Source organism: Myxocyprinus asiaticus, chromosome 22 (genome assembly GCF_019703515.2).
Source record: "Myxocyprinus asiaticus isolate MX2 ecotype Aquarium Trade chromosome 22, UBuf_Myxa_2, whole genome shotgun sequence".
Lineage (NCBI taxonomy): Eukaryota > Metazoa > Chordata > Actinopteri > Cypriniformes > Catostomidae > Myxocyprinus > Myxocyprinus asiaticus.
In genome coordinates, this window is record NC_059365.1 from 37,581,090 (window position 1) to 37,605,631 (window position 24,542).

At 39.1% G+C, this 24,542-nt stretch overlaps 1 protein-coding gene across 1 annotated transcript in view; it reads right to left on the bottom strand.

Annotated features, from left to right (window-relative positions):
* The window catches only part of LOC127412588 (complexin-1-like), a 106,407-nt gene extending 82,142 nt beyond the window's left edge, over nucleotides 1-24,265 (bottom strand). Inside the window, exons 1-2 of the mRNA XM_051649060.1 lie at nucleotides 23,857-24,265; nucleotides 22,879-22,989 (exon numbers count right to left, since the gene is read on the bottom strand). Of these exons, the coding sequence (XP_051505020.1) occupies nucleotides 22,879-22,909 (31 nt within the window). The 5' untranslated portion in view covers nucleotides 22,910-22,989; nucleotides 23,857-24,265. The remainder of the gene's footprint in view (nucleotides 1-22,878; nucleotides 22,990-23,856) is intronic.
* Between the last annotated feature and the right edge of the window lie 277 nt (nucleotides 24,266-24,542).

The following is a 24,542-nucleotide window of genomic DNA, read 5'->3' on the forward strand; positions in this document are numbered from 1 at the left end:
AATAACTTTCATTAAGCACATTAACTAACATTACTACATTATTCAATGCTTAACAGTTAATTAATTATAAAGTTAATAAATAGATTTTTAAATTCTCCATGTACCCTCTGGAGCACTTACAGGAACCTCCAGTGGTCCACAAACCCCTATTAGAAAACTCTGGCTTTAAGACATAAAATATTTCGCCAAAAAAATAAATAAATAAATAAATAAATAAATGCCAGACCATTAAAGAAAAAGCAAACCCTCTAACCTGTTCATGTAACGGAACAGAGAGATGTCTGACCTTTCCTTGGAACTGACTGTGATTATGGAGATGATGCTCTCTATGTAGCTATTACGCAGCTATCTCTGTGCATTAGCCACAAATGGGTTGCTAATTACATTCCATTCCATTACTAGCTTTGGTGGTCCACTGTCTGCTCTGACATACAATAACAGCACACAACACTGGTGCATGGTCTCCACTGATGTATTATTTTATGGAGTCCTCTGTTTAGCACTTTCCATGGCATCGCTTCAACGTAAAAGATGTTCATTGTTGAAGGGTGCTGGAATATTGTGGTGCAGTTCTCTTTATGTCTCTGACCTTTCCATGTGCAGTCATGACACTGGAATTGTTCACTGGCAGAATTCGTGAAATGCAATTGATTTTTGGTCCCATTATTATTTTATGGGGGTCATGGTATCTGTCTCTCTCTATGTCTGTCTCTATCCACCTGTCCATCCATCGGTCATACCCCAACGATAATTAAATGCAAGCCAAACAAGATACTGTATATGGTATATACTGTATGTTCGATCCAATGCAAGTTACTCACAAGAGATGTTCCCTTGTCAACACGTAATGGGTTTCCAAATCTTAACAGAAGAGACTCCATGTATGCTAGACAGTGCTCGAAGTGAGCCGGTACGCATCACTATTCCATTTCAGCAATATGCGAAAATGACATCTAGTCTTTGAACTCTGTGTCGCTAGTGGGCGTTACTACTGCTGTCGCTCTTACGTTATTGGTCGGCTGCACAACCATAGTTTTAAAAAATCTGCTCACAGATGAGATATGTCGCTCATGTCGCAGGAAGTCGGCAGCTCTCATTAATAATGAATGGTCTCCTTTCGCATCTAGCGACAAAATCACTGACATTGTGAACAGGGCTTTAGAAGGTGCCGGTATGGTGTCAGGCTCCCACAAATACTGTGGGGGGGGGACAGAGTGATGGGGAAGTACTGGCAAGGATTTTAAGCCACTTGAGGACTGATGCTAGAAATGTCTTTATGATTATAAATTGATCTGATACATTTGGAAATGTTGATGAAGTTATGTTCAATAAGAGTTCTAGTAGCCTCTATTTCATGTCTATTCCAAAACTTAGCAAGTTGCCTGGCTGTCTCCTGCCTGCGTAGGCAGCTGTCTTCTTTGGCAGTGTCCTTACTGAAATGGAGCCTTATAAGAGAATGATTTGGAACGCTCTATATAGGTGGCAACTCCACACGTCATTCAAATAGCGTTCCTTATGTGAAGCGCTCAGGAGACTCGACTCACAACTGATTTCCATACAGGTGGTGCGAGAGGAACGATGTGATACTCTAATGAGCATAAATATACATAGCGCACACATTTTGCGTGAAATAGTCAATTTTCTAATATTTTAAACTATTTTTTATCAATACTTTTCTGTATTGAATGGATTATAATATAATGGATTGTAAATCAAATATATTTATAATCAAAATTTATCACGCTTTGTCTGCTATCTTAGATTTATTTTTCTACCAAGAATATCTTAGGAGACAGCATAATTAAGACACCTACCTTTTTAACAAACTTCACCTTAGGTCCCTTAAAATGCTGCCTCTGGAGGCAGCTGATTTGGATTTGGAACAGACCATTTTTATTATTGTGGCTTATTTCCGTTATGTTTTCAGCTTTTATTTGCTTTGCTAATTTTGTTGTGTTGTGCATACCTGGGCTACCATAGGTTTGGGTTAGTGGAGTTCATAACACATTCCTGTTGACTGTATTACGTAATTTACAACTAAATGTACAACTAGTTTCAACCACTGGGGGGGAGTGATTCATATTTCTGTAAGCACAGACCGATTTCAGCAGCAGAATTTTCAAAACTACTTTCAAAGAAATCACAGTGTGCTGCCTTGTACCAAATACTTAATAACTACTAACAATATATTTAGCTCATGTGCATTTTTCAATTAACCTTTCACTCCAATTGTTTATATAATTTGAAATGAAAAAAAAAAAAAAACTATTTTTTACTAAACCACTAGTCAAGTCAAGTAATTTTTATTTGTATAGCACTTTTCACAACACACATAGTTTCAAAGCAGCTTTAAATGTTTGGACCATACTCTATATCTTATCTTTCTTTCCCAGGACAGGCTGGTTTGGTCCAGTGTGTTTGGCCTGTAGTCAGGCATATTTGTGCCTGGGAGTGTATGGATGAGACAGATATCACCAAGCTGTTGTTTTCAAGGACAATGCAGCCCATTGATGTCTACACTCTACTAAGTCCCAGAAGTCCGCCTGTCAGGCAGCCATACACATGAGCTCAGCACTTCCACAAACACAGCCCGGCCTGACCTTTTCAAAATTCAAACTACAGGACTGATGTCGAGTTGATAATCTGAGCCAGGACAGCACGACTCACTCTTCTCAAGGTGAAATTTTAACTGGATAAAAAATGTTCTAGGACTGGTATGGTTACAGAAGCAACTCCATGTGAACACAAGATTCTCTCTCTTCCCTTTCTCTCTTTTGCCCTTTAAACACTCCTTTTCATTTGTCCTGGTCTGTTTGTCATGCAGAATGCTTTGACATTTTAAAGGGATATCTGATCAAATGGGAAATGTGCCCTCTTTGATTTAGCTTGTCACAAAAAACAATTGCTTTCAACTCGAGCTGGCTGTTAATCGTCAAGTTCTTACATTCTCTTTCCTTTTTGGTTTCTTATTTTCAAATGTGTCCTCTTAAAGTGTGTGCTATCTGCACCACTAGCATGACTGAACAGAATTCAAATGCCCTTTAAGGCAAGTCAGTTCACTCCCCTGCTGAAAAGACAAGCTGAACCAGCATGCATTTCCTGTGATGGACTAGGCTGGTTTATGCTGATTAGTGCTGGTTTGGTGCTATTCTAGCAGACCAGCATAGACCAGAAAAGCCTAGCTGGTGAAGCCAGTTGACCAGCATGGTCTTTCTGATGAAGCTGGTTGAGATAGTTTAAAAGACTGGTGCAGACACCATCACACCAGCATCCTATGCTGGGAGACCAGCACACAAAACACAACATAAGCTGGTGACCAGCAGTGCTGGTCTTTTCAGCAGGGCCATTACAGGTACAGTCAACCAAAGCAGCCCAGGGTTACAGGAATATTCCGTGTTCAATACAAGTTAAACTCAGTCGACTGCATTTGTGGCATAATGCTGAATACCACAAACAAATATTTCTCCTCCTTTCTTTAAAAAAAGCAAAAAGGAGGATACAGTGGGGCAATTACATTGGAAGTGAATGGGGCCAGTTTCTGGAGGGTTAGAAGCAGAAGTGTGAATCTTAAAACTTTATAAAAGCACTTAAATTACATTTTCTGTTAAAACTTGTGCATTATTTGAGCTGTAAAGTTGTTTAAATTTTCATTTTTATGGTTGTGTAAGGATTTACAATGTTATTAAAATTAAATACAAAGTTGTAAATTTGAATATACCTTTACACAGAAAAGGTTAGCAAGCGATTTATCGCACTAAAACCATGTTAATACGCATATTGTTTGTCTTGTGGCTATACTTTTGAAACAATGAGTATTTTAATGTTATGGATTGGCCCCACAAGGTAACCCAGATTATGTAACATTATGCCACCAGTACTCTCAACTGAGTTTAACTTGATTTTAACCCAGAATGTTCCTTTAAGTACCTTGCTCAAGGGCACAATAGTGATATTTTATAGATACAATTTTGTGTGTTTTCAATCTTTCAGTTACAAGCCCAGATGTTATCTCAGTAGGGCACACCTTCTGTAAGTTAATTATACATGTTAGATTTTTGAACTTGAATAATAAAACCTAACTGAATGAGATTAAGTATTTATTTCAGAGATTTACTTTATTGAATCGGTGATTGAATCGCTGTTTATTTAGCTTGCATAGTCTACCTCTGAAATGTTAAAAAAATTATAAAAAAGGGTTTATATAAAATGTGGTGGTGGAAACAATGGCTCTGTTCCAAAACATAGTGAGCTACCTTGCTGTCTACTGCTAACATAGGCAGCTGTCTTCTAAGGCCACAGGCAGCTGTATTCTAAGGCCACATCCACACTAATACATTTTTGGCTGATAACACAGTGTTTTTCTCTATCAAAAACAGAGACTTTCAAAAATGCTCTCAATCACTACTTTGAAAAACAATGACATATGCAAGAGAGAACTGAGTTTTTAAACAAAAACGAATTAAAGTGGCCATGGCCTAAGGAAGCATCCTAAACTAAAACCTTAAAAGTGACTGATTCTGAACTTTTTGCATCATGCAAATAGCGCTCATCATAGGAAGTGACTTGACTCAACAATTGATTCCAAGAGTTCAGCGTTAGCATAATACTAAGCTAATGACATGACACTCTAATAAGCATAAAAATACATTACTCTCAAGTATTGTATAAAATAGTTAATTTTGAATTAGTGAACTATTTTTATTGAGAATTTTCGGTGTTGAATTAAATATTTACAATGAACATTTCTTTCACTTGTCCACCATCTTCAATATTTTTTTTCTTCTGCATGAAATAAATGACATGAGATTACACAGAAGGTGGTTGGCTTGCGAAACACAGCAAACATTAGCTAACTGCCTTTTGGAACCTGTGGCAAACATTGATCTGATAAACATTTATTTCATGCATCAAACAGCCTGTTTACCAATCACACTAATTACATCGTAAAATCTTATGGAACAGACTTAGCATCAGTAGTGCCTATTGTTCCCCTTCTGTCACTCACTCGACGTTGTATCGATGTAGTGACACTAGGGGTCGATCTTGAGAGCCCGAGACACCTTCAGATCTTTGAGAAAAGGCCAATGAGAATTGGCGAGTAGAATTTGCATGCCACTCCCCCCGACATACGAGTATAAAAGGGAGGCTGGAATGTGGATTCATTCAGATTTTTTCTTCGGAGCCGAGCGGTTGTATTTCAGCGAACTGAATACTACTACTGATCCATTCACCTCTTCAGAAGCGTGTGCTGTTGGATATACGGCGCATTCCAGCGGCTTTCTCTCCACTCTGCACTCCGATGCAGACTACGACCCTGGGCGTTTCGACAGCGCTTTAAAAGAGTTTATTTCCTCTAAAGAGTTTATTTCCTCTGTTAGAGCAGGCACAGTGACGTTGAACGTCTTTTTAAAGACGCGTCTTTTTAAAGATGCCTTTCCGTCTTTGTTCAGTTCCTGGATGCGGTCGTTACCTCTCAGCCTCTGACGGTCACGATCACTGCCTCACGTGCCTGGGCCAAAATCACATTGAGGAAGCGTTCGTGGATGGTTCATGTTCTCATTGCGAGAACATGACCATGGCAATGTTGTGGTTGTCAATGGCACCTCTCTAGCAGACATCTGTAGAGCAGCGGGCTGGGCAACACCCAATACCTTTGCGAGATTTTAAAATCTCCGAAGTTGAGCCGGTTTCGTCCCGTGTTCTTTCAGGTACGAACAGGTAAGTTTCGTTACGCGGGGCAGCTGGCTGGGTGTACCGTTTGGTATAGCGCCTTTCCCCTCCATGAGGTGAAGCCATGCGCTCTTCTCTCCCATGAACTGTGAACCCTGGATTTCCTTCCTCCTAGCTCTCTGGCTTACAAATTCAGTGGAAGAATTCATAGTCGGACCCAGTATGTGTGCTAACGTACCCTGTACTGGGGTAAGTGCTCCACAGGTCTCGGTTACCCCGGTAACCTCCTGTGATGTGTCTTCCGCGGTATGGTGTCCCTTTTTCGGTAGACCCACGTCTCCCTTGGCAGAGCCCTCTCTGCCCCGGTCGCTGTGTTTATAGAGCTCCTCCCCTATGAAGGGCAGGACCTACCGCCGCACTTCTTCCATGTGTGGCCTTAGGCCCATATGACGTATTCGCCACTTTTTTACCCTCCCCTTCAGGGCAGGGTGTGGCCTCTGTGGGGTCTTTTCCCCCTGAAAGAATAGGAACAGAATAGAACGCCTTCCCCGGTGCATTTTATGAGTATTTAAAGGCCCCAGCCGAATCTAATTTTCTGTGGAGAGAAAAACTTAGAGAAAAGGCCGCGGCTGGCATGGCCTGCTCCCATACTAAATACGTCTCCTTCCCCCCTCAGGGTTGTTGAGAATTACATGATGTTTTGGGGCGTCTGGGGAGGATACGTGCAGTCCGAGTGCATCTGTTCCTACGCTCACAGTAGCTTGCCTACACCTACATCGGCAGTTCATGTAACACAGTTCAGCCATTGTCGCATTTCGTATAGGGACCCCTAGTGTCACTACATCGACACAACATAGAGTGAGTGACAGAAGGGGAATGTCTCGGTTACTGTCATAACATTCTTCCCTGACGGAGGGAACGAGACGCTGTGTCCCTCTTGCCACAGGCTGAACTACACTGCTGTAATGGCCGGGACTTTGTCTCGGCTCTTCAGTGCAAAAACCTGAATGAATCTGCATTCCAGCCTCTCTTTTATACCCGTATGTCAGGGGGAGTGGCATGCAAATTCTACTCGCCAATTCTCATTGGGCTTTTCTCAAAGATCAGAGGTGTCTCGGGCTCTCAAGATCGACCCCTGGTGTCACTACATCGACACAACATCTCGTTCCCTCCATCAGGGAATGGAGGTTACGACAGTAACCGAGACATTTACTCTATATAGTCAACTCAGTAGGTTTTGGAACAGAGCTTATGATACAAGAAAATGAAGAGACTATAAACCCTGATATTAGAAAAAAATCATTAAGTAAACTGTAAGAAAGAACTGTATTTGCCAGCTCTTCTTGGTAGAGCTTTCATTGTTACTGTTGTGCTCAAAAGTTTGCAAACCCTGGCGGAAATGGTGAAATTTTGGCTTTGATTTTGAAAATATGACTGATCATGCAAAATCTTTTATTTAAGGATAGTGATCATATGAAGCCATTTATTATCACATAGTTGTTTGGCTCCTTTTTAAATCATAATGATAACAGAAATCACCCAAATGGCCCTGATCAAAAAAAGTTTACATACCCTTGAATGTTTGGCCTTGTTACAGACACACAAGGTGACACACACAGGTTTAAATGAAAATTAAATGTTAATTTCCCACACCTGTGGTGAATGACAGTGTGGTTGTTTCAAGGAGCACAATACTTGTTGACCCCTCCCCAAACATAGCGCTTATGCTTGTGACCATAAAGCTCTATTTTGGTCTCGTCACTCCAAATTACAGTGTGCCAGAAACTGTGAGGCATGTCAAGGTGTTGTCAGGCATATTGTAACCGGGCTTTATTGTGGCATTGGTGCAGTAAAGGCTTCTTTCTGGCAACTCGACCATGCAGCTAATTTTTGTTCAAGTATCGTTGTATTGTGCTCCTTGAAACAACCACACCGTCTTTTTCCAGAGCAGCCTGTATTTCTCCTGAGGTTACTTGTGGGTTTTTCTTTGTATCCTGAACAATTCTGGCAGTTGTAGCTGAAATCTTTCTTGGTCTACCTGACCTTGGCTTGGTATCAAGAGATCCCCAAATTTCCCACTTCTTAATAAGTGATTGAACAGTACTGACTGGCATTTTCAAGGCTTTGGATATATTTTTATATCCTTTTCCATCTTTATAAAGTTCCATTACCTTGTTATGCAGCTCTTGTGACAGTTCTTTTCTGCTCCCCATGTCTCAATATCTAGCCTGCTCAGTGCATCCATGTGAGAGCTAACAAACTCATTGACTATTTATACACAGACACTAATTGCAATTTAAAAAGCCACAGGTGTTGGAAATTAACCTTTAATTGTCATTTAAACCTGTGAATGTCACCTTGTGTGTCTGTAACAAGGCCAAACATTCAAGGGTGTGTAAACTTTTGATCAGGGCCATTTGGGTGATTTCTGTTACCATTATGATTTAGAAAGGAGCCAAACAACTATGTGATAATAAATGGCTTCATATGATTACTATCCTTAAATAAAAGACTGTTTTTTTTTTTTTTTTTTTTTTTTTTTTTTTTGTATGATCAGTCATATTTTCAAAATCAATGCCAATATTTCACAATTTCTGCCAGGGTATGCAAACATTTGAGCACAACTGTATATATTTGGCAGGTCTCATTGGCTTTAGGTGCATGGTGGATGTGTTTGTTCAGATGGAGGTGGTGAATTCTGGTGGAGCTCTGCAAGGACTCTGTAAAGTGTTGGTGGATCAGCAGAGGCCTCTCCACACACCCAAAACGTCCTTTCAGTCTGACACCTACCTTTACCACGCGGATACCGCTCCGAAGACTTTCCGAAACACAAGACTAATTCTGAGACATTCAACTCAAGAGGAAAACAAAACAAAGCTATAAAATACATCACACAAGGAGGTTTTCCCATCACAAAATTACACTTCTAATATTTTTAGAAAATTATGGGTGCATTTGCGCTGTTACCTGAATTGCATAATCGGTGCTAAAAGAATGCATAACGTGCAGCTCTATCAGTGGGCACAATTCATTCTTAGTGAATTCCCCCAAAACCATTTGCAGCCACGGTATTACTCTGCCCTTTTTGGAGGGCACACACTCCCTTTTTATATTCCAAAGGTCCAAAGCTCACAGTTATGATGAATGCTTTTTAAAGAGTGCCATTGCAGGCCATAACTCTCCACCAGAGTCACGGTAGTTTAGGATATGCTGCACAATTTCATAAACACCATTTGTTAAACCGAAGGCCCTCACTCTCTCTCTTTCACCCTCTCTCACTCTCTCGCTCACCAAGAATAGATTTTTAGTGGGTGTATAAGGCCAGGTGAGGTTGTGTTGAGATATTCTGCATGGAACATTTTCATTTCTTTATGTGCTTTACGTTTTAAGGCCTTAAAGTATGAACAAATTAAACAATGACAGCCATGTTGAAAAGACCAGTATTGCTCGTCACCAGCATATGTTATTTTGGATGCTGGTCATTAGCATTAAATGCTGGTGTTGGTCGACCAGCTTCACCTGAAAGTCTAAGCTGGTTAATCTGCATTTTTTGTCTACCGGTCAAACAAGCACCGATACAGCACTAACCAGCATAAGCCAGTCTGGACCAGCATGGGACTTCATGCTGGTCTTTTCAGAGAGTGGATCAAGAAAATTTAAAATCTAACAGAAAATAAAACATTGGGAATATGACTAAAATGCATCACAGCTTTCTCAGAAATGTCTTTGGGATTATTAAAACTTCAGCAATTCAGGGACAAGATTTTCAAGTGGTTGAACTCCATCTGCCAGCAAAGTGGAACCAAAAACTAGCTACCGATTTACAAAACATATACAGTTTCATTTTTTCAATTTAGCCCTACTCATTTTACACATTTAAGGCACAGAAAATGTATCACAAATTTCACAAGAGAGGTACGGAATCTCCCCACGACAGATGGTCAATGAAGTAGTCTGCTGTCTGTTGAACATTTTTCATTTCATTTCAAAGAAATGTGTGTTTATTAATCAGGGGCTGTCCAGATTTTTCATTTAATTTCAAAGCAATGTGTGTTTATTAATCAGGGGCTGTCCAAATAGGACAGAAATGCACCATAAAAGTAGTCCATACAACTTGTACTCTATATTCCAATTCTTCTGAAGTCATACGATAGCTTTTTGTGAGGAAGAGACAGAAATGTAAGCTGTTATTCCAACCTGGACTCATAGAATCATGTTACTATACCTACATTTTTGCCAAATATTTTTACGTGGCGAGTTGTACATATCGCAGCAGTTTTCTAGTGAAATAAACTAGAAACAATATTGTGAAACAATAGAGGCGCTACAAAACCAATGATTTTATTCCCTTTCACACGAAGTAAAACGGCAAATAAAAGTTTATCAACACTTCCTTTTCTTTCAGTTCCTCACACAATGCTATTTAATGACATATAAAAACACTTTTACTTTAGCGGATGAATTGGCGATACAATTTAACGTTTGCAATACATATAGTAATCAACTACATTTGCAAGCTTGTTCAAGTGTGATCAAATTGTGCAGTAGCTCAAATGAGGGTTGCATTTGCGATGCAAAGGACTAGGGTACGAGTCCTGAAGAGCACGCGCGTCGACACCTGAGCCCCGAAAGTGTCATAGAAGCACCACAAAATTATGTGGTAGTTTCAACAATTGCGTTTTTAATTTGCTTTTTAATTTGCTTCTCATTTGCTTTATATGACACTATCGGTTAGTTTAAGGTTTAGGGTAGGGAGGTATGTTTTGTTGGTTCAAAACTCGATAGAGCATTAACCTTAAAAACCTCAACTTTTTGGGAAAACATTTTACTTGCTTTAGCGCCACACAGTGGACATTTCCCCTTGGAACTGCCGCGATACGTGTAATGAACCACACAATATAATTTTGCAAAAATGCTGCAACAGTCACTGATGGCAAATGTCAAAGATGCCAAAAGCCATTAGTTTTTGTATGTCACATGAGCCATTGTTACTTCAAATTATATCTGAGAGCCACAGAAAAGAGATTTGGTCAAATAGATTTGGAACAATATGAGGGTGAGTAAATGATGACAGAGCTTTCATTTTTGTGTGAACAATGCCTTTAAGAACCAAACATCCAAAACCTTTATTGATCAGCTATGCTTATGATTTTAGCAGTGGAAGCTTTTAACATAAAAAATGACATGGAACATTTGTAAACATTTTTGAAAGGGATGTTAAATGGTGAATTATGATCATTAGCTTACACTTTTCAAATCTAAAGTACATTTGTGCTGCAGGAGCAGCGCTCTCATATTGTGCTGTGAAGTTATTGATTCAGACAGATGACATTCAGTCATTAGAAAGGCTACGCTCATCAGCAATAATGTAATCATTACCATCATCATAATCTACTGACCTCCTCTGTCCTCCTCTTCTTTGACATCCTTCAACCTCCTACTTCTCATCCTCACCATTGACATGGTAACTTTATTGCATCTGATATTGCCGTCTTGACTGATAAACTGAAATTTGATTATCAGAACTAAATGAATAGTTTATAAGAACCCAAGTAAAAAATAGCTGTGACTCTCCCTCCCTGAAGTACAAATATTATAGCATTGCCTGAAAAAGAATATTTAAAATAAAGAAAAAGATATATCTATATATATTTAGTAACTACTGATCTTGTTTGACGTTGTTCAAATGGCCCCATTAAAATCAGTTTGACATTTAATTTCTTTGATTCATTAAAAACAGTCCTCTCGGCTTGCTGTTAAACTGTTACTTTCCTACTACAGCCCAGCTGATATTAATCCAGTGTCATGGTACTCGTACCAGGTTAATCTCAGCCATAAAACAGCCTAGCCCAGGGAATAATTATTATACAGTATGTAAAATAAGTGAGTCATTATCCCAGTGCACTTCAGTGAAGATGTGTGCCAACATGAAAACTTGACATTACTTTTTTTAGCATCACGATTTAAGACTTTATGAATTTAAGAACAGTTTATGTTTTGAATATTCTTTTATAAAAATAGGTCCAGACAAAATAAACTCTGGATACCTCTTAAGAGTGAAAAGGATCTGAATAAAATCTCAAACTAATGAGTAAAAGTTACACCCTAAATGTTCTCATTACAGTGCAAAATTACATAAAGGAACCTCGGCGATCAAAAAATAGGTTGTTGACGTCAGCTGTTAGATAACCTTGACCTGCCAAGCTTTGGCGGTTGGGTCTCCAAAGCTATCCGGTATCCCTGTGAGAAAACTCAATTTCTTGCTGGCACAGGGCAGAGGTCTTTTGGCCGATAGGCTGCCCGCCCTTGACCGTGGTCCAAAATGGCTGTCACAGCCCAGCACGAAACGCTGGCAACATTTCTGTCCTTAGTTAATCCTATAGCAATCCTGAAAAGGTAAGAGCTGTTCCCTTTACATGAGTGTGGCCACATACATTACTTTCTCTACTGTTATCCCTTTAAAAAGATCAGTTATGACCCCACAGACTAGTGTGGAGGTCTATTACGCAGTCTGGTGCTTTTGTGATGAAGTAGACCATTTGTAACTCTGTATGTGTGATACAGAGTGTACATGTGAACGGTGGTGGCAGTTTGGTTCATACTGACAGTAACACAAGGTTATTCTATCACACTCTTTAATGGGATGACAGTTTCAGCCTCATTACCATAGAGATGGATTCAGTCCCTTTATCAACATTAAAGACACCTGGAAAAAGAGTGAATTCACTCATTAATGTAAATTCTCATGTTGAGTTTTGCTTCTGTATTGAGGTATAAACATCTATTCGCTTCAGAAATTATGATGCTTTCAATTCATGTTGGAATTATTGTAATAATTATTGTTATCGTAGTTTGTAATTATGTAAAAACCATTCTCGTATTTGTAGAAATCATAATTACAAGTTAGACTCAGAATTCTATAAAAGCTCTGACTTGACTGTTGTGACATCAAGTAAAAAGAACCAATATGGCAGTGGCCTCAACAGTTAAAGGTAATTTAAATATATGTCTGTTTGTTAAGCTATTTTACTATAGCCGGTGTTACCTGGATGACTTTCTTTATTCTCAAACGTTTTGCTATACAGCGCAACAGTCTGGTTCCGGAAGTAAAAATCCCATTAATTTATCCCATAGACTAATTGATTTTCAACAATAACTTATTAAACTTTAAAGACAGACCTACCATGAGCTATGAGGATGTTCATCGATGGTATATACTTCGTTGAAGACATCCGTCCATGTTATTTCAACTTCATTGTTTAAAAATCGTGTTTGATAGCGAAATTCATGGTAAACAACTACATTACCCATGGTACAGCAAAGAAAGATCTACCGATCAGAGAACCGCGGCAAAAGGAACCCGCAAAAACATGCCTCTGAGCGACCGCGTGCTCCCATGACGCACTGTAAATGACGTAATCGAATCGTGTCTCTTCACCCTTAAACTACTTGTATATTTGTACATATCGGAATATTTTGCAATAAACGTAAAATATATTGTTTCTGTACTTATAATCAACAACCTAAAATCAATAGTTTTATATATTCCAATTGTTTTATATTCAATGACATCATTTGCAATGCTTTATGGGATTGTAGTTTGTGCCCTCATGAAAAAGGGTAAGTACACAGCCTTGTACCTTTGTCTTTTTGTCCAATTTTCAAATATTTTTTTGCCTCAAAACAAAGTTTGTGATGTTGTGATTCTCCAAGGAGGGGGTTGGTTTGGTTCATGGCTTACAACTCCTTTATGAAGGATTTTATAAAAAGTCTATATAAGAAATGGATGGGGAAAATACTTCCGGAACCCAGACAGCTGAAAAAGTGGGCGGGCACTGTTGTGCTCTATAGCACATAATGTAGAGGTGAATTAATGTGATGATTAAATATTTTGCTGTCTTTAACATCAAAGCTGCGCATGGATCTGCTCTGACGTAACGGCATTGCTATAGAAATTAGTAATGATGTGAACAGTTCTGAGTAGAATCTTATAGTTACAGTTATTCCAACATTAGGTCACGTCCACACTAATTCATTTAAAGTTTGAAGTTTGAAACCTCTGTTTTCCAATGTATGCAGTTCTGGAGAGCATTTTCAAAAGTCTCTGTTTTCAGTGGAGGACAACACAGTTCTGGTGTGGATGAGAGGCTTAAACATAAAGAAATTGATGCGTTTTTGAACAAAAAATGGATTAGTGTGGACATGGCTCTAGGTCCTGCTGGTAAATGCCATTACACTGTTATGTGGGCATAAACTATGTTTCTCCACTGATGCCTTTCAAAAGTAGCTGTGTAATACATAAAAGTAAATAGACAAAATACTTAATGAAAGACTTATATACACTAAGGTATTCTGGGCTATCTATCAGCACCTGTGGTTAAAACATAAAATTGCAAGAGTCACCAAGAGTCACTGATAGTAAGAAGAAAGTCTTATAAGATGTATATCCGAAAAATATGTCGACAGAGCAAATAAGTAGCACAACATGCGGCATAGAAGCCGGATCTTCTTTTCTTTGTTTACGAGCATGAGGTAAACACAAAAGGATGAACGACAGAAGCCTGAAATTTCCCGGCATATCAAAACCCAACAACTCTGAATGTAAATCATTGCTGTAGGCTTACCATAGAGATCGTAGTAAGGCAAGAAGGCGGTCTTGAACACGGATATAACTGAAATAACAGTGTGAAGAGGTAGGATAGTTGTAAGTGAAGGGTTTGGGACTGTGAACATTCTCATGGTGCACACAGGCAATCAGCGTTGTAAGAAACATTTTATTTTTTTTTTTTTTTTTTTTTTTTTTGCTTATAACATTTTTTTAGCACTAGTAGCCCATGAAGCAAAAATTGCATTATCCAGGTCACATATTTCCGGGACTGCCGGGCCACATGAGCAACTGTCATTTAGATGAATGGGAATAAGGGATAGCTTCTCCAGGTCTATTAGAACCCCATTATTCCAAGCAACTTGTGCAGTTTCCGTGGGTTACCTATAACTCGCTGTCTGTAGGTGTGGGATATATATGTGTTGGGGGCAGGGGTTAAATTGGGATTTTTCTAGTCTAATGGAAAGCACATGTCTTTGTTGTTTGGAAAAAGGCAGCTTGAAAATTCTTTTAAATATCTTATTTTCTTTTACACAAAAAGAGACTTTTCACTTTTAGTTGAACTATTACTCCTTTAACCAGCTTAACCAGCAAGATCGCCTTGGTCAACCAGCCAAGTTTTGCAGGTGAAGTTGAGCAAAACCTCCCTAGGTGTGAAATTTGCTTGCTAATAAAGATAATTTCATGTTCATTTTTTTATTTTCTACAATTAAGTGAACAATTGTCGCGTTGAACTGGCAGAAAAGACCTGATGAAGCCACATGGCATCATGTTGGTACAATTGGCCCAGTCCAAACTCATGACTCACCCATTTAGAACACAGATGAATGGCTTCAGCTTATTCAGATATCTAACCTGCAGAAATTCTGGGGACAGAGCCCATCTGTGCTGTGTCTGTGTGTGTATGTGAGCTTGTATCAGTATATGTGCAAATTTGTCACTGCATGTGACTTGGCAATTAAATGACATAAATTGTGAATTGATAGAATATGTGCTGACAAGGTGCATAAATGGCATCATTTGCAGATGCATGTATCACACTGTAACTTTGTGCATTTATGTATGTATTCCTCAGTTGTAAGTCACTTTGGATAAAAGCATCTGCTAAATGAATAAATGTTAATATATTGGTGCTTTGGGGATATGTACTGTATATATGGGTGTGTGTGTGTGTGTGTGTGTGTGTGTGTGTGTGTGATTGTCATGTTAGCAGGTGTTTGTATTTTTTTCTCTCAGTGTGGAACACACATGAAATCTATGCAGCTCGGAGCCAGAAACCTGCAGCCTGAGAACCTGCCCATGTGTCATGTGGTCATCTGCTGACCCGAAAGAAAGATGGAGTGAGAGAATGAAAGAAAGAGAGAGTGCTGTGTTCTGCTGTAAGGGTTTAAGGTCAGGCACAAATCGCAGCAATACTGTTTCTTACACTACCTACAGCAGAGAAAAGAGAACATATTGCATCCTGTCCTGGTGAGACTGTCAAACAGGTGTGAAAGGTGTGTGTGTGTGTGTGTGTGTGTGTGTGTGTGTGTGTGTGTGTGTGTGTGTGTGTTTGTGCGTGAGGTAGACTGTAAAACGAAGGTGCACATGTCTATTTGCGTGGGCAGACAAGTGGGTGCCCTGAACTCCACCAGCCATCTCATTTACAATCACCCCGGGTTTCGCCAAGGGTGCCATACAAGCCAGCGGGTTTCGCTGAGGGCGCCAGAACCGCTACTGCATGCCGCTTAGGGTAAATGAGTTAGGAACCTGTAGGCAAGCCCAATGACTGTATATTTTGCCACATCTAGCTGCAAACATTACATTTTTTTGATGCACTTTTTTTCTTCGCACCACCCTTTGGGGTCATTCACATGAACATGTTTTTTTTTACTGCACTTTTTTTTATTTATTTTTATATCATAATTTCCATCTGCATGCTAACAGCCCACCGGAAAAAATCCTGCCCCTCCCAATGCCCAATCCGACCTTTGCGTGAGGAACAAACCAAATATTAAGCTGTCATTTAATGATCTTCCTCTCCACCAAAGCTTTGAAATCTATTTCACATTCGCATCCATGTCAGATTCGAAAATAGCGTGTCAACGCCCAAACGGCATTAATTCTTACAGGTGATTGACCGTGACATGGCTGTTTGAATATGCAGAATGTAGAATGAGATTTAAGAGCTGCAGCGGAGGAGAAAAAATAGGTGAATAACAAATTTCAGCCTGTCCCTCACACAAAGATACGGTATGACTTTAGAAGACTTTTAATATAGCGTTCAAGTTTAATGTACCACTTAAATGGTGCTTTTTTGGTGTTTTTGCTTTTTGTTGTTCTTTTCGGGACATGAAAGATGTGTGAACTATTGTTCAATGGAAAAAGAGCATGCAGGTGAATATTCTCCAAAAATTCTGCTTCTGTGTTCCAAGGGGGAAAAAAAACAGCATATGGATTTGGAACAACATGAGTGTGAGTAAACAATGACAGAATTGTCATCACATTCCTTTAAGTGAATGCAAACAGATGGGACAAAAATTGGAAATGTGTCAAAATATTGTACTTGCAGTGTAAACAGCCTATTTGACTTTATTTTACTAGCCAATTTGATCTAATAGAATCACGTTATTATACCTACACTTTTGCAAAATTATTTTTACGTGGCTCGGTTTTTAGTCGGTCATTTGAGTCTAAGAGGTGGTTCGTGAACAAACTGAATATACTAATAAACTTGCTGACTGCTTTCGTTCCAAAGCAATTACTTACAAGATGGTCATTTGCCGCCATTTACAGGTGCAAAGGCATAACTTAAAGATCTTTCCAGTCAACGAATCAATGAATGAATTTAAATGAATCTTTTTGGTGAATGGAATCAAAAGAACCGCGTCACTAAAATGAATCAAAATCTCCACCATAAAATGGCACGCTTGATGTGGATTTGCGGTCTTGTGGCATTCATTTGTGGTTCATATCCTCGGAATGGGGGGGAGGGGGGTTTGTATTGTCGGGGTGGGGTGGGGTGGTGTGTGTTGAGTGGGATGGCCAATGGGGTGGCTAGTTTTCGGTCTCTTGACCACTGGCCACCCCCTAGCTCCAACCATCCATGGCCGAGTCATGTTTATTTGTCTCTGAATATTTAAAAAAGATTGGGTTTTTCTGTTGTTATTGTTGTTGTTATATGTGTGCTTTGTATTTCAAAAGTTAATGATTAAATCTTGTAATGCTTTATTGTCAGTGTGTTGCTTGGAATTATAAAAAAAACAACAAAAAAAAAACACGAAAACATGAATTTTTCTACTAATTTGTAAAATTTTCTGTATAAGAAAAACATAATGTCTAAAAATTTGTCATCGGATTGAAGTCTTGAAGTCTGTCCAAGATGCACGCTTTTATAACTGATACACCCTCATGGACTTGCAGACTAGCATTGCTTACGTCACTCCAAGAGACTCGGAGGAGGACCGCAAGGGCGTAGGGTGCCATTTGGGACAGGGCCGTAATATAATTTTGCAAACATTTAGCCACTGTCACGTAATTTCCATGAGATCAGGCTGTTACTGGCATCATCTGCCTCTCCCTCTCTTCGCTCTCCCAAATGTGCTGCGTCATTCTCTGCCAAAACATCCAACGCCAGAGGCTCACATTACAATTAAAAGTTGATGGCTGTTAGATTAGTCCATGAGCCTGGCTCTAAGAGCTCCTACAAGCCCTGTAATCTAATTTAATGTTCCTCTGATTCCGCTTGTAATGCTGGATGTAGCAGCTAACTCCCTTCCCTTGGCGGAGGGATTGGCAACTTGCCCCATCTCAGCCAGCGTACTGATTTTAGCCCCAGCACGCTACGGTCATTGCATTTGCGGTCCCTCTCATTACGTGGTTAAAACTCTTGCCGGCTCAGTGCAAGTGATCAGTCATTTCTAGGTCAGCACATACAGTAAATCAATAGGTATCAGCTCTTGGGCTGCACAGAGCTTTGCTATATGGAGTCACGGGGTTTGATTTTCCCTAGTAACATACACACATATTTGCAAAAACAAGCTTCATTATCACTCATGCATGTTGTTACTATTCTAATTTAAAAGGAAAGATGAAATACGTAATAGCTTTTTTTCATGTGATGAATTAATTAATGTATTTCTTATTTGTTCACTCATTATGGTGAATCAAATTAACCTCTGACTGCTATGACGTGGAATTACAGCACAGTTTTTTTCTTAATAGCCTTCAAATAATTGACATTTCAATGCATTTAATTTCAATTTACAATTAAGTTTCAGTTGAGAAATTTAATTTAGCTCATTCCAGCTGCATTGGGGTGTTAATGAAGGATATTTGATTAGATTAAGCATTTCCACCAATGCATGTTAATGTGTCAGAGTTTTGTGCTAGATCTCCGTAGGAAGTGAGAGAAAGCTGACGCTGGTGTGATGGTGATCTGATTCAGGATCAGGCTTGGCAGTTCAAACACTACATTGCAGTTTTTAATATATGTGACCTTTGACTCAACACAGTACCTCCAGCATATTAATGCTGAATCTCAGGACAACCAGTTTCCATGTGCCACAAAAGTGATCATCCCAATTAATCATCAAAATAAAAGCATTAAATATACAGTTGGGACCAAATGTCTGAGACCACAGTGAAAATCCATTATTACATTACATTAAGTATTATTATTATTATTTTAAAGCTGAATCTGTGCAACTAGCATCACCAAATTTAATTGCAAAAATAAACATTGTTTACAAACAGCTTTTTCTACTACTCCCCCTATCTGTCATTGATCGACCAAACAGATAGTCCCGCCCCAAAATCATGTAATTGGTGGAGTCAATGTTGCGGTGTTGGGCTGGAAGGGTCAGTCAAAATAATTTTATAGTACCAAAGAGACACAGTGTTTACAGTTTTTGAGGAAATCAACCTATGAATGGCTTACTTTACTTTTAGTTGTCTCTGCATATTAAGTTTCGGATTTTGAAAAAATGTCCATTTAAAAGAAAATTATGACAAATTATTTAAAATTCTGTACTATTTCTTGGTCAAATCTAATTCGAATTATTTTAATCAAATGAAAGCAAACTTTTCACTCAAATTGTTGATGAATGCTGATCGTCAGCATTCATCTTTATTTTCTCTAATGCTCTCAGACTTTGTGACCCTACATATCATAGTAACTTGAGACAAATATGAAAAGTATTCGTAAAAGTAAATGTTCTAACCTAGATTTGTCACTACCCACTTAAGTAATATAGTAATATAGGCATCAGTGTGTGGTCAATGTGCTAAACCTAACCCTAACTCACAGTACAGTGAGTTCTTCTGTTCTCTAGAATGCCTGGTCTACAAATGAAACAATTGTGTCATAATAAGTGACATTTATTACATTCTATGTATCTTTTTTTTTTTTTTTTTTTTTTTTTGCAGGATTACTGTACTGTTCCATGTGTAAACAATGTATCAAAGGGCCTGTTGTGTCTTTATTTACTGCTAAGATGCTGAAAGTCAATAACGTTTTAATCAGAGTGCATTTGCAATTGTTGAACTGTATTGTGCATGCATACCACATACAGCACATTTGTGTTTATGAGCTAGCTCAATAGGCTTTGTGTGTGTGTGTGTGTGTGTGCGTGTGTGTGTGTGTGTTTGTGGCAGAAAAATGTGCCCCATGTCAGGCTTATTAACACAGTTGGCCAACTCTGTGCAGGACAACTGACTTTCCACTCCGCTGAGCTGGCTTTAGCCAGAGAGATACAAAGAGACAGAAAGAGAGAGAGAGGGAAAGTGGTAAGGAATAAGGAGGAAACAGGGGAAACGGAGGAGGATTATGGAGAGATTTGAAGGGAAGGGTCATTTGGGAATGGTTCTGGGGTGATATGTACACTTTCTGCCTCTGCCATCGAAACATGCCTCTTAGTAGAGAAAAATACTGCAAAAGCGTGTGTGCTGGACTGTGGGTCAAGTTTTGGCTGTATTGTGTAGACCAGCAAACGGTCCCCATGAAGGAAACGGCTTAGTATACTAAATGAAATAAACTTAACTAAATAAAATAAACTAAATGCAAAAGTCATATGTGAGGGTTAGGTTTAGGAGTAGGGGTTGGGGATAGAAAATATACCGCAGTATAAAATAAATAAAGTCAATGGAAAGTTCCTGCCATGATAGAAAAACAAATGCGTGTGTGTGTGTGTGTGTGTGTGTGTATGGGTTTGGGTGGTTTACGAGGACTTTTTTTAGGTTACAAACAGGTAATTACAAGGGTATTATGCTATAAATATGGTTTATGAGGATATAGTGTCCCCATAATTCAAATCGCTTAAAAAACATACTAAACAATGTTTTATTTTATTTATTTATTTTAAGTAAAAATGAGGTTTAGGGGTAGGGTTAGGGGATAGAATCAATAGTTCGTACAGTATAAAAATCATTATGTCCATGGAGAGTTCTCATAAGGATAACCACACCAACATGTGTGTGTGTGTGTGGCTGATGCTGAAGGGATGCTCGGGAGATTTCTCTCACATAACTATGATTAGTCTTACATCCGTGAGCTTTAGTGCCGAGCCCTCTCGCCACCTGCTGACCTGCTGCCTCTAAATCTCTTACTGAGCCAGACAGTCCCATTATTTCACTTCAGTCTGAGCTTTTTTAAGGAGGGAGGTCAGAATGGCTGCTGTCAAATGGAGATTGCCTGTTCCCTGATTTACAGGATCAATCAACGGTGGAGACTGCAGGCACACAAAAAACCCACAGCCAGTAGATTTGTACTATGCCAATACAGTAATGCATTTATGCATGCATCCCAATGATGCAATAAAAGCTTTGGGGCAAATACACACAACATTTTCCATCTTGGTATACAAAGATACTGAAAGATAACTGCAAGAATTGCAATGTTTACAGGAGAAGGAGCTTGTACATTGATTAAGGTGCTTACAAGAAGCCCGCTCAATCATTCTGGTTAAAGGGTTTTCTTAAGCACTAACCCCAAGAATTACAATTCCATTCGAACTTTGTTTTGCAGATAATTTCAACCTTTTTCAACCAAAAATAAATAAATAAATAAATAAACATTAAAGAAATTTAGGATTAAAATCTTAAAGTCTCCCATAGACTTTGATATGGATAAAATGTTCAGCATTCAACATTTACCAGCAATGGTATCATTGTGATATATGCATACTGAATTGCATTTGGTCTTCTTTCTTACATCTATTTGCATCCTGAATTGTAATTGGTCTTGTCTTCCTTGCATATATTTAACCATTTAAAGCTAAAGCAGCTGCCTTTACACTGCAAAGTGACTTTGTGTTGATTCTTGTGTGCAGCTGACTGTAAACAGATGCATACTAAGAGTCATAACTATAGCAAAGCAGGTCTGATGCAGCATTTTATTTACCCATAGCCAAGAGCCTAAAACTAAGCTTATCTAAAACTTTACACACCATTCTTTAACAGTAAATGCAATTCTAGTTATCTTTAAAAAAAAAAGCACAAAAAAAAAAAAACAATAATAACCAAAACAACCTAAAGCTTGGATCAATTTTTCTTAGACACGCGCCGCTATTCTCCATAAAGACAGAAATAGCGAGAAACGTGAAGCCGGGGACCACTCTCTCTTCTCAAGGGTGAAATCCCTTTCCACACAGCTCATTGGATTTAACTCATTTTCTTTATCGATGGAGCAAGTGGACTGGGGCAGGACCAACATGGGTTGCTTTACCCAGAAGCTGGTTAATGAAACAGGTTGCACACCACCTTTTTATAGCACATCCTCGCTAATCAACCGCTGCTACCCTGCTCCCATGAAGTCCCTTGGGACTGGACTGTCAATCTCACTTGTCTTGAAGGGGCTAAGTGCTTTGAGGAGCGGAATTCCACACTGAGTAGGATGGATAAAAAGCTCATTATGATTGCAAAGGATATTAATTAACCACATTAAGTATTCTGTGAGATGCAATCTTGCAGTTTTAATGCCAATATTTATGGAATTAATATCACTAGGATAATGCAGTGTAGTACATTCTCTAGTTGTAGTTGTTTTGAATAATAATAAGAAGAAGAAGAAGAATACATATCTCTTGTAAGACTAAATGGAAGAGAAATAATGTCATAAAAGTTAAAAAACCTATAGAAAAATACTAAGATTTGCTACCAGATGGAAAACAACAGCCATCGCGCGCGTACTGCAGCAGATTCTGAAATGCGCAAAGACGCAAGACCTCTAAGACGCGTTTACGATAACCTCAGTAAACACTAACGGTAATCTTTAGTCCTGAACGAATAACAGAACAAGAAATTGAGTGTTTTCCGATACATTAAACCACTATCCTGTACTTACGGTAACTGGATACTACCAAGATGAAATATTCCTAGATAGACTAATATACTCCAAAAGAAAAGAAAAAAGCAACACTTAGTTCATTTCCCAAAAGCGCAGTAAACAAATAAAGAAGAGTACATGACACACAGACTAAAAGAAATGTAATATATAAGCAAATGGAATATAATGATACGGATGTACAATACATGCATATATAAGTTTCAATAAACCCAAGCTAAGCCTCAGTGCCGATGTGTGTGTCACTATCATGTTTAGAGAAACGGGACAATCCCAAACTTACCTCCCAACGCTTGCTTCATTACAAAATTCATTATGATGGCTTTTTATTCCTGCCTTCTTCAACCAAATGTTACATTCAGGTTAAGCTTTTCAAGTAGTCCTTTCACCAGATCTAAAATGTGAAACAGACAATTACTTAAATGCAAAATAATAAAACTTTGTAGCTAAAATTAAGTCTTGTTGAAGAAAAACTATAATGACCGAATGGAATAAACATAATAATATGCGATCGATATGTACAGTAAATATCTACCAGCTCACAAAATGCAACATATGAAGGACAGTAAAGGTCAATATACGTTACATGCAGTTCAAACAAAGTGTGGAGTAAATATAGTACTGTAGGATACCATAGTGGTTTACCAGCGCCTATACAGCCTAACCCCTCTACCAGCACAATAATGTTTATTCAGATAAATATTACAGACTCATTTCGGCTCTGGGACAAGAGTACACTGCGTACGTGTTAAGTAAATCTAAAATATTTTACCGTAACATTTGAGTGCAAGACGTACCTAACGTGTTTTTATGTTTACTAATGTTGGAGTCTAAGAATTTAAATCGTATTTCTGCTTAAATTTAAAAGGATATTACGAGACAACACCTGGCTTTATTTGTGATCTCTTAATCTGTGTGTAAACTTTCCCTCATCCATCCAAATCCATCCAATAGGTCCGCGAGCTCCTCGCGTGTGCGCTTATACTCCAAATACAACCGAAACCTTTGCTGATGAATGAATTCACCTTAGCGTTTAAAGTCTGGATTATTCTTGTGTTACATATCTAAAGTGGCCTCTGCTTATAGATATGTTCAGATAACCTCCCTTAATATTGACTCAGTACGCGCCGAAAAAAAATCACTTCCTCGTTCACTGAGAGGCTCATTTCAGCACCATTGCTGGCGGACAGCTCGCGCTCTATCCCACCATAGAGCAAACCCCCAAACGTTCGCTTTACTCACACATAAAGGTCATAATTACCTGTACGGCGATTTCAAATGTCTCTAGAAGCTGATTAACTCCTCAGAATTGAAAGTTGAGCGACAATGGCACGGCGAGGCTTTAACTGCTCGTTCCTAACATCTCCGGTTTCTAGGCAAAAGAAGGACGTCCTTGTTGCTCTGGCAGTGGCAGAAAGGCAGTGTGAGTGTTGTCTGTGAGGGGAACTGCAGCTGCTCTCACTGAATCACATGGAGAGATCCCATCTGAAACGTCCCACGTTCGTAGCGATCAATTATTTACGCTGCCGCGCGACCCTTTTCCCCAACTACACGGTAGCTTCTGCATGAGCGAGGTTGCTTTAGGTTGCTTTGGCGACCAATACGTTTTCCCGCTATATGCTTTTACAATCCCATCACTATCCCAGTTGGGATGAGCTTATTTTTAGCGTCTTGCCTTGGGGTGCACAGGCAAAAGTCTTGCTGCATACAAATGTGACATGCATGGAAGGTTAGGTATAGGCTACAGTGTAATGCATTCAGTGTCACAGTCTGATTGAACGATTAAACCCCGGGCTTCTCGCCTTCACCTCGATTCGTCCTTGGGTTTTTCAAAGAGGCATGAGGCTGTTTGTTGCCACTATGCACGCCTTTTCCCGACCAAGCACGATTTCAGGAATATGTTTACCCCGCGAGCGTGATGATGGCGGTGAAGTGGTACAGCTGGGC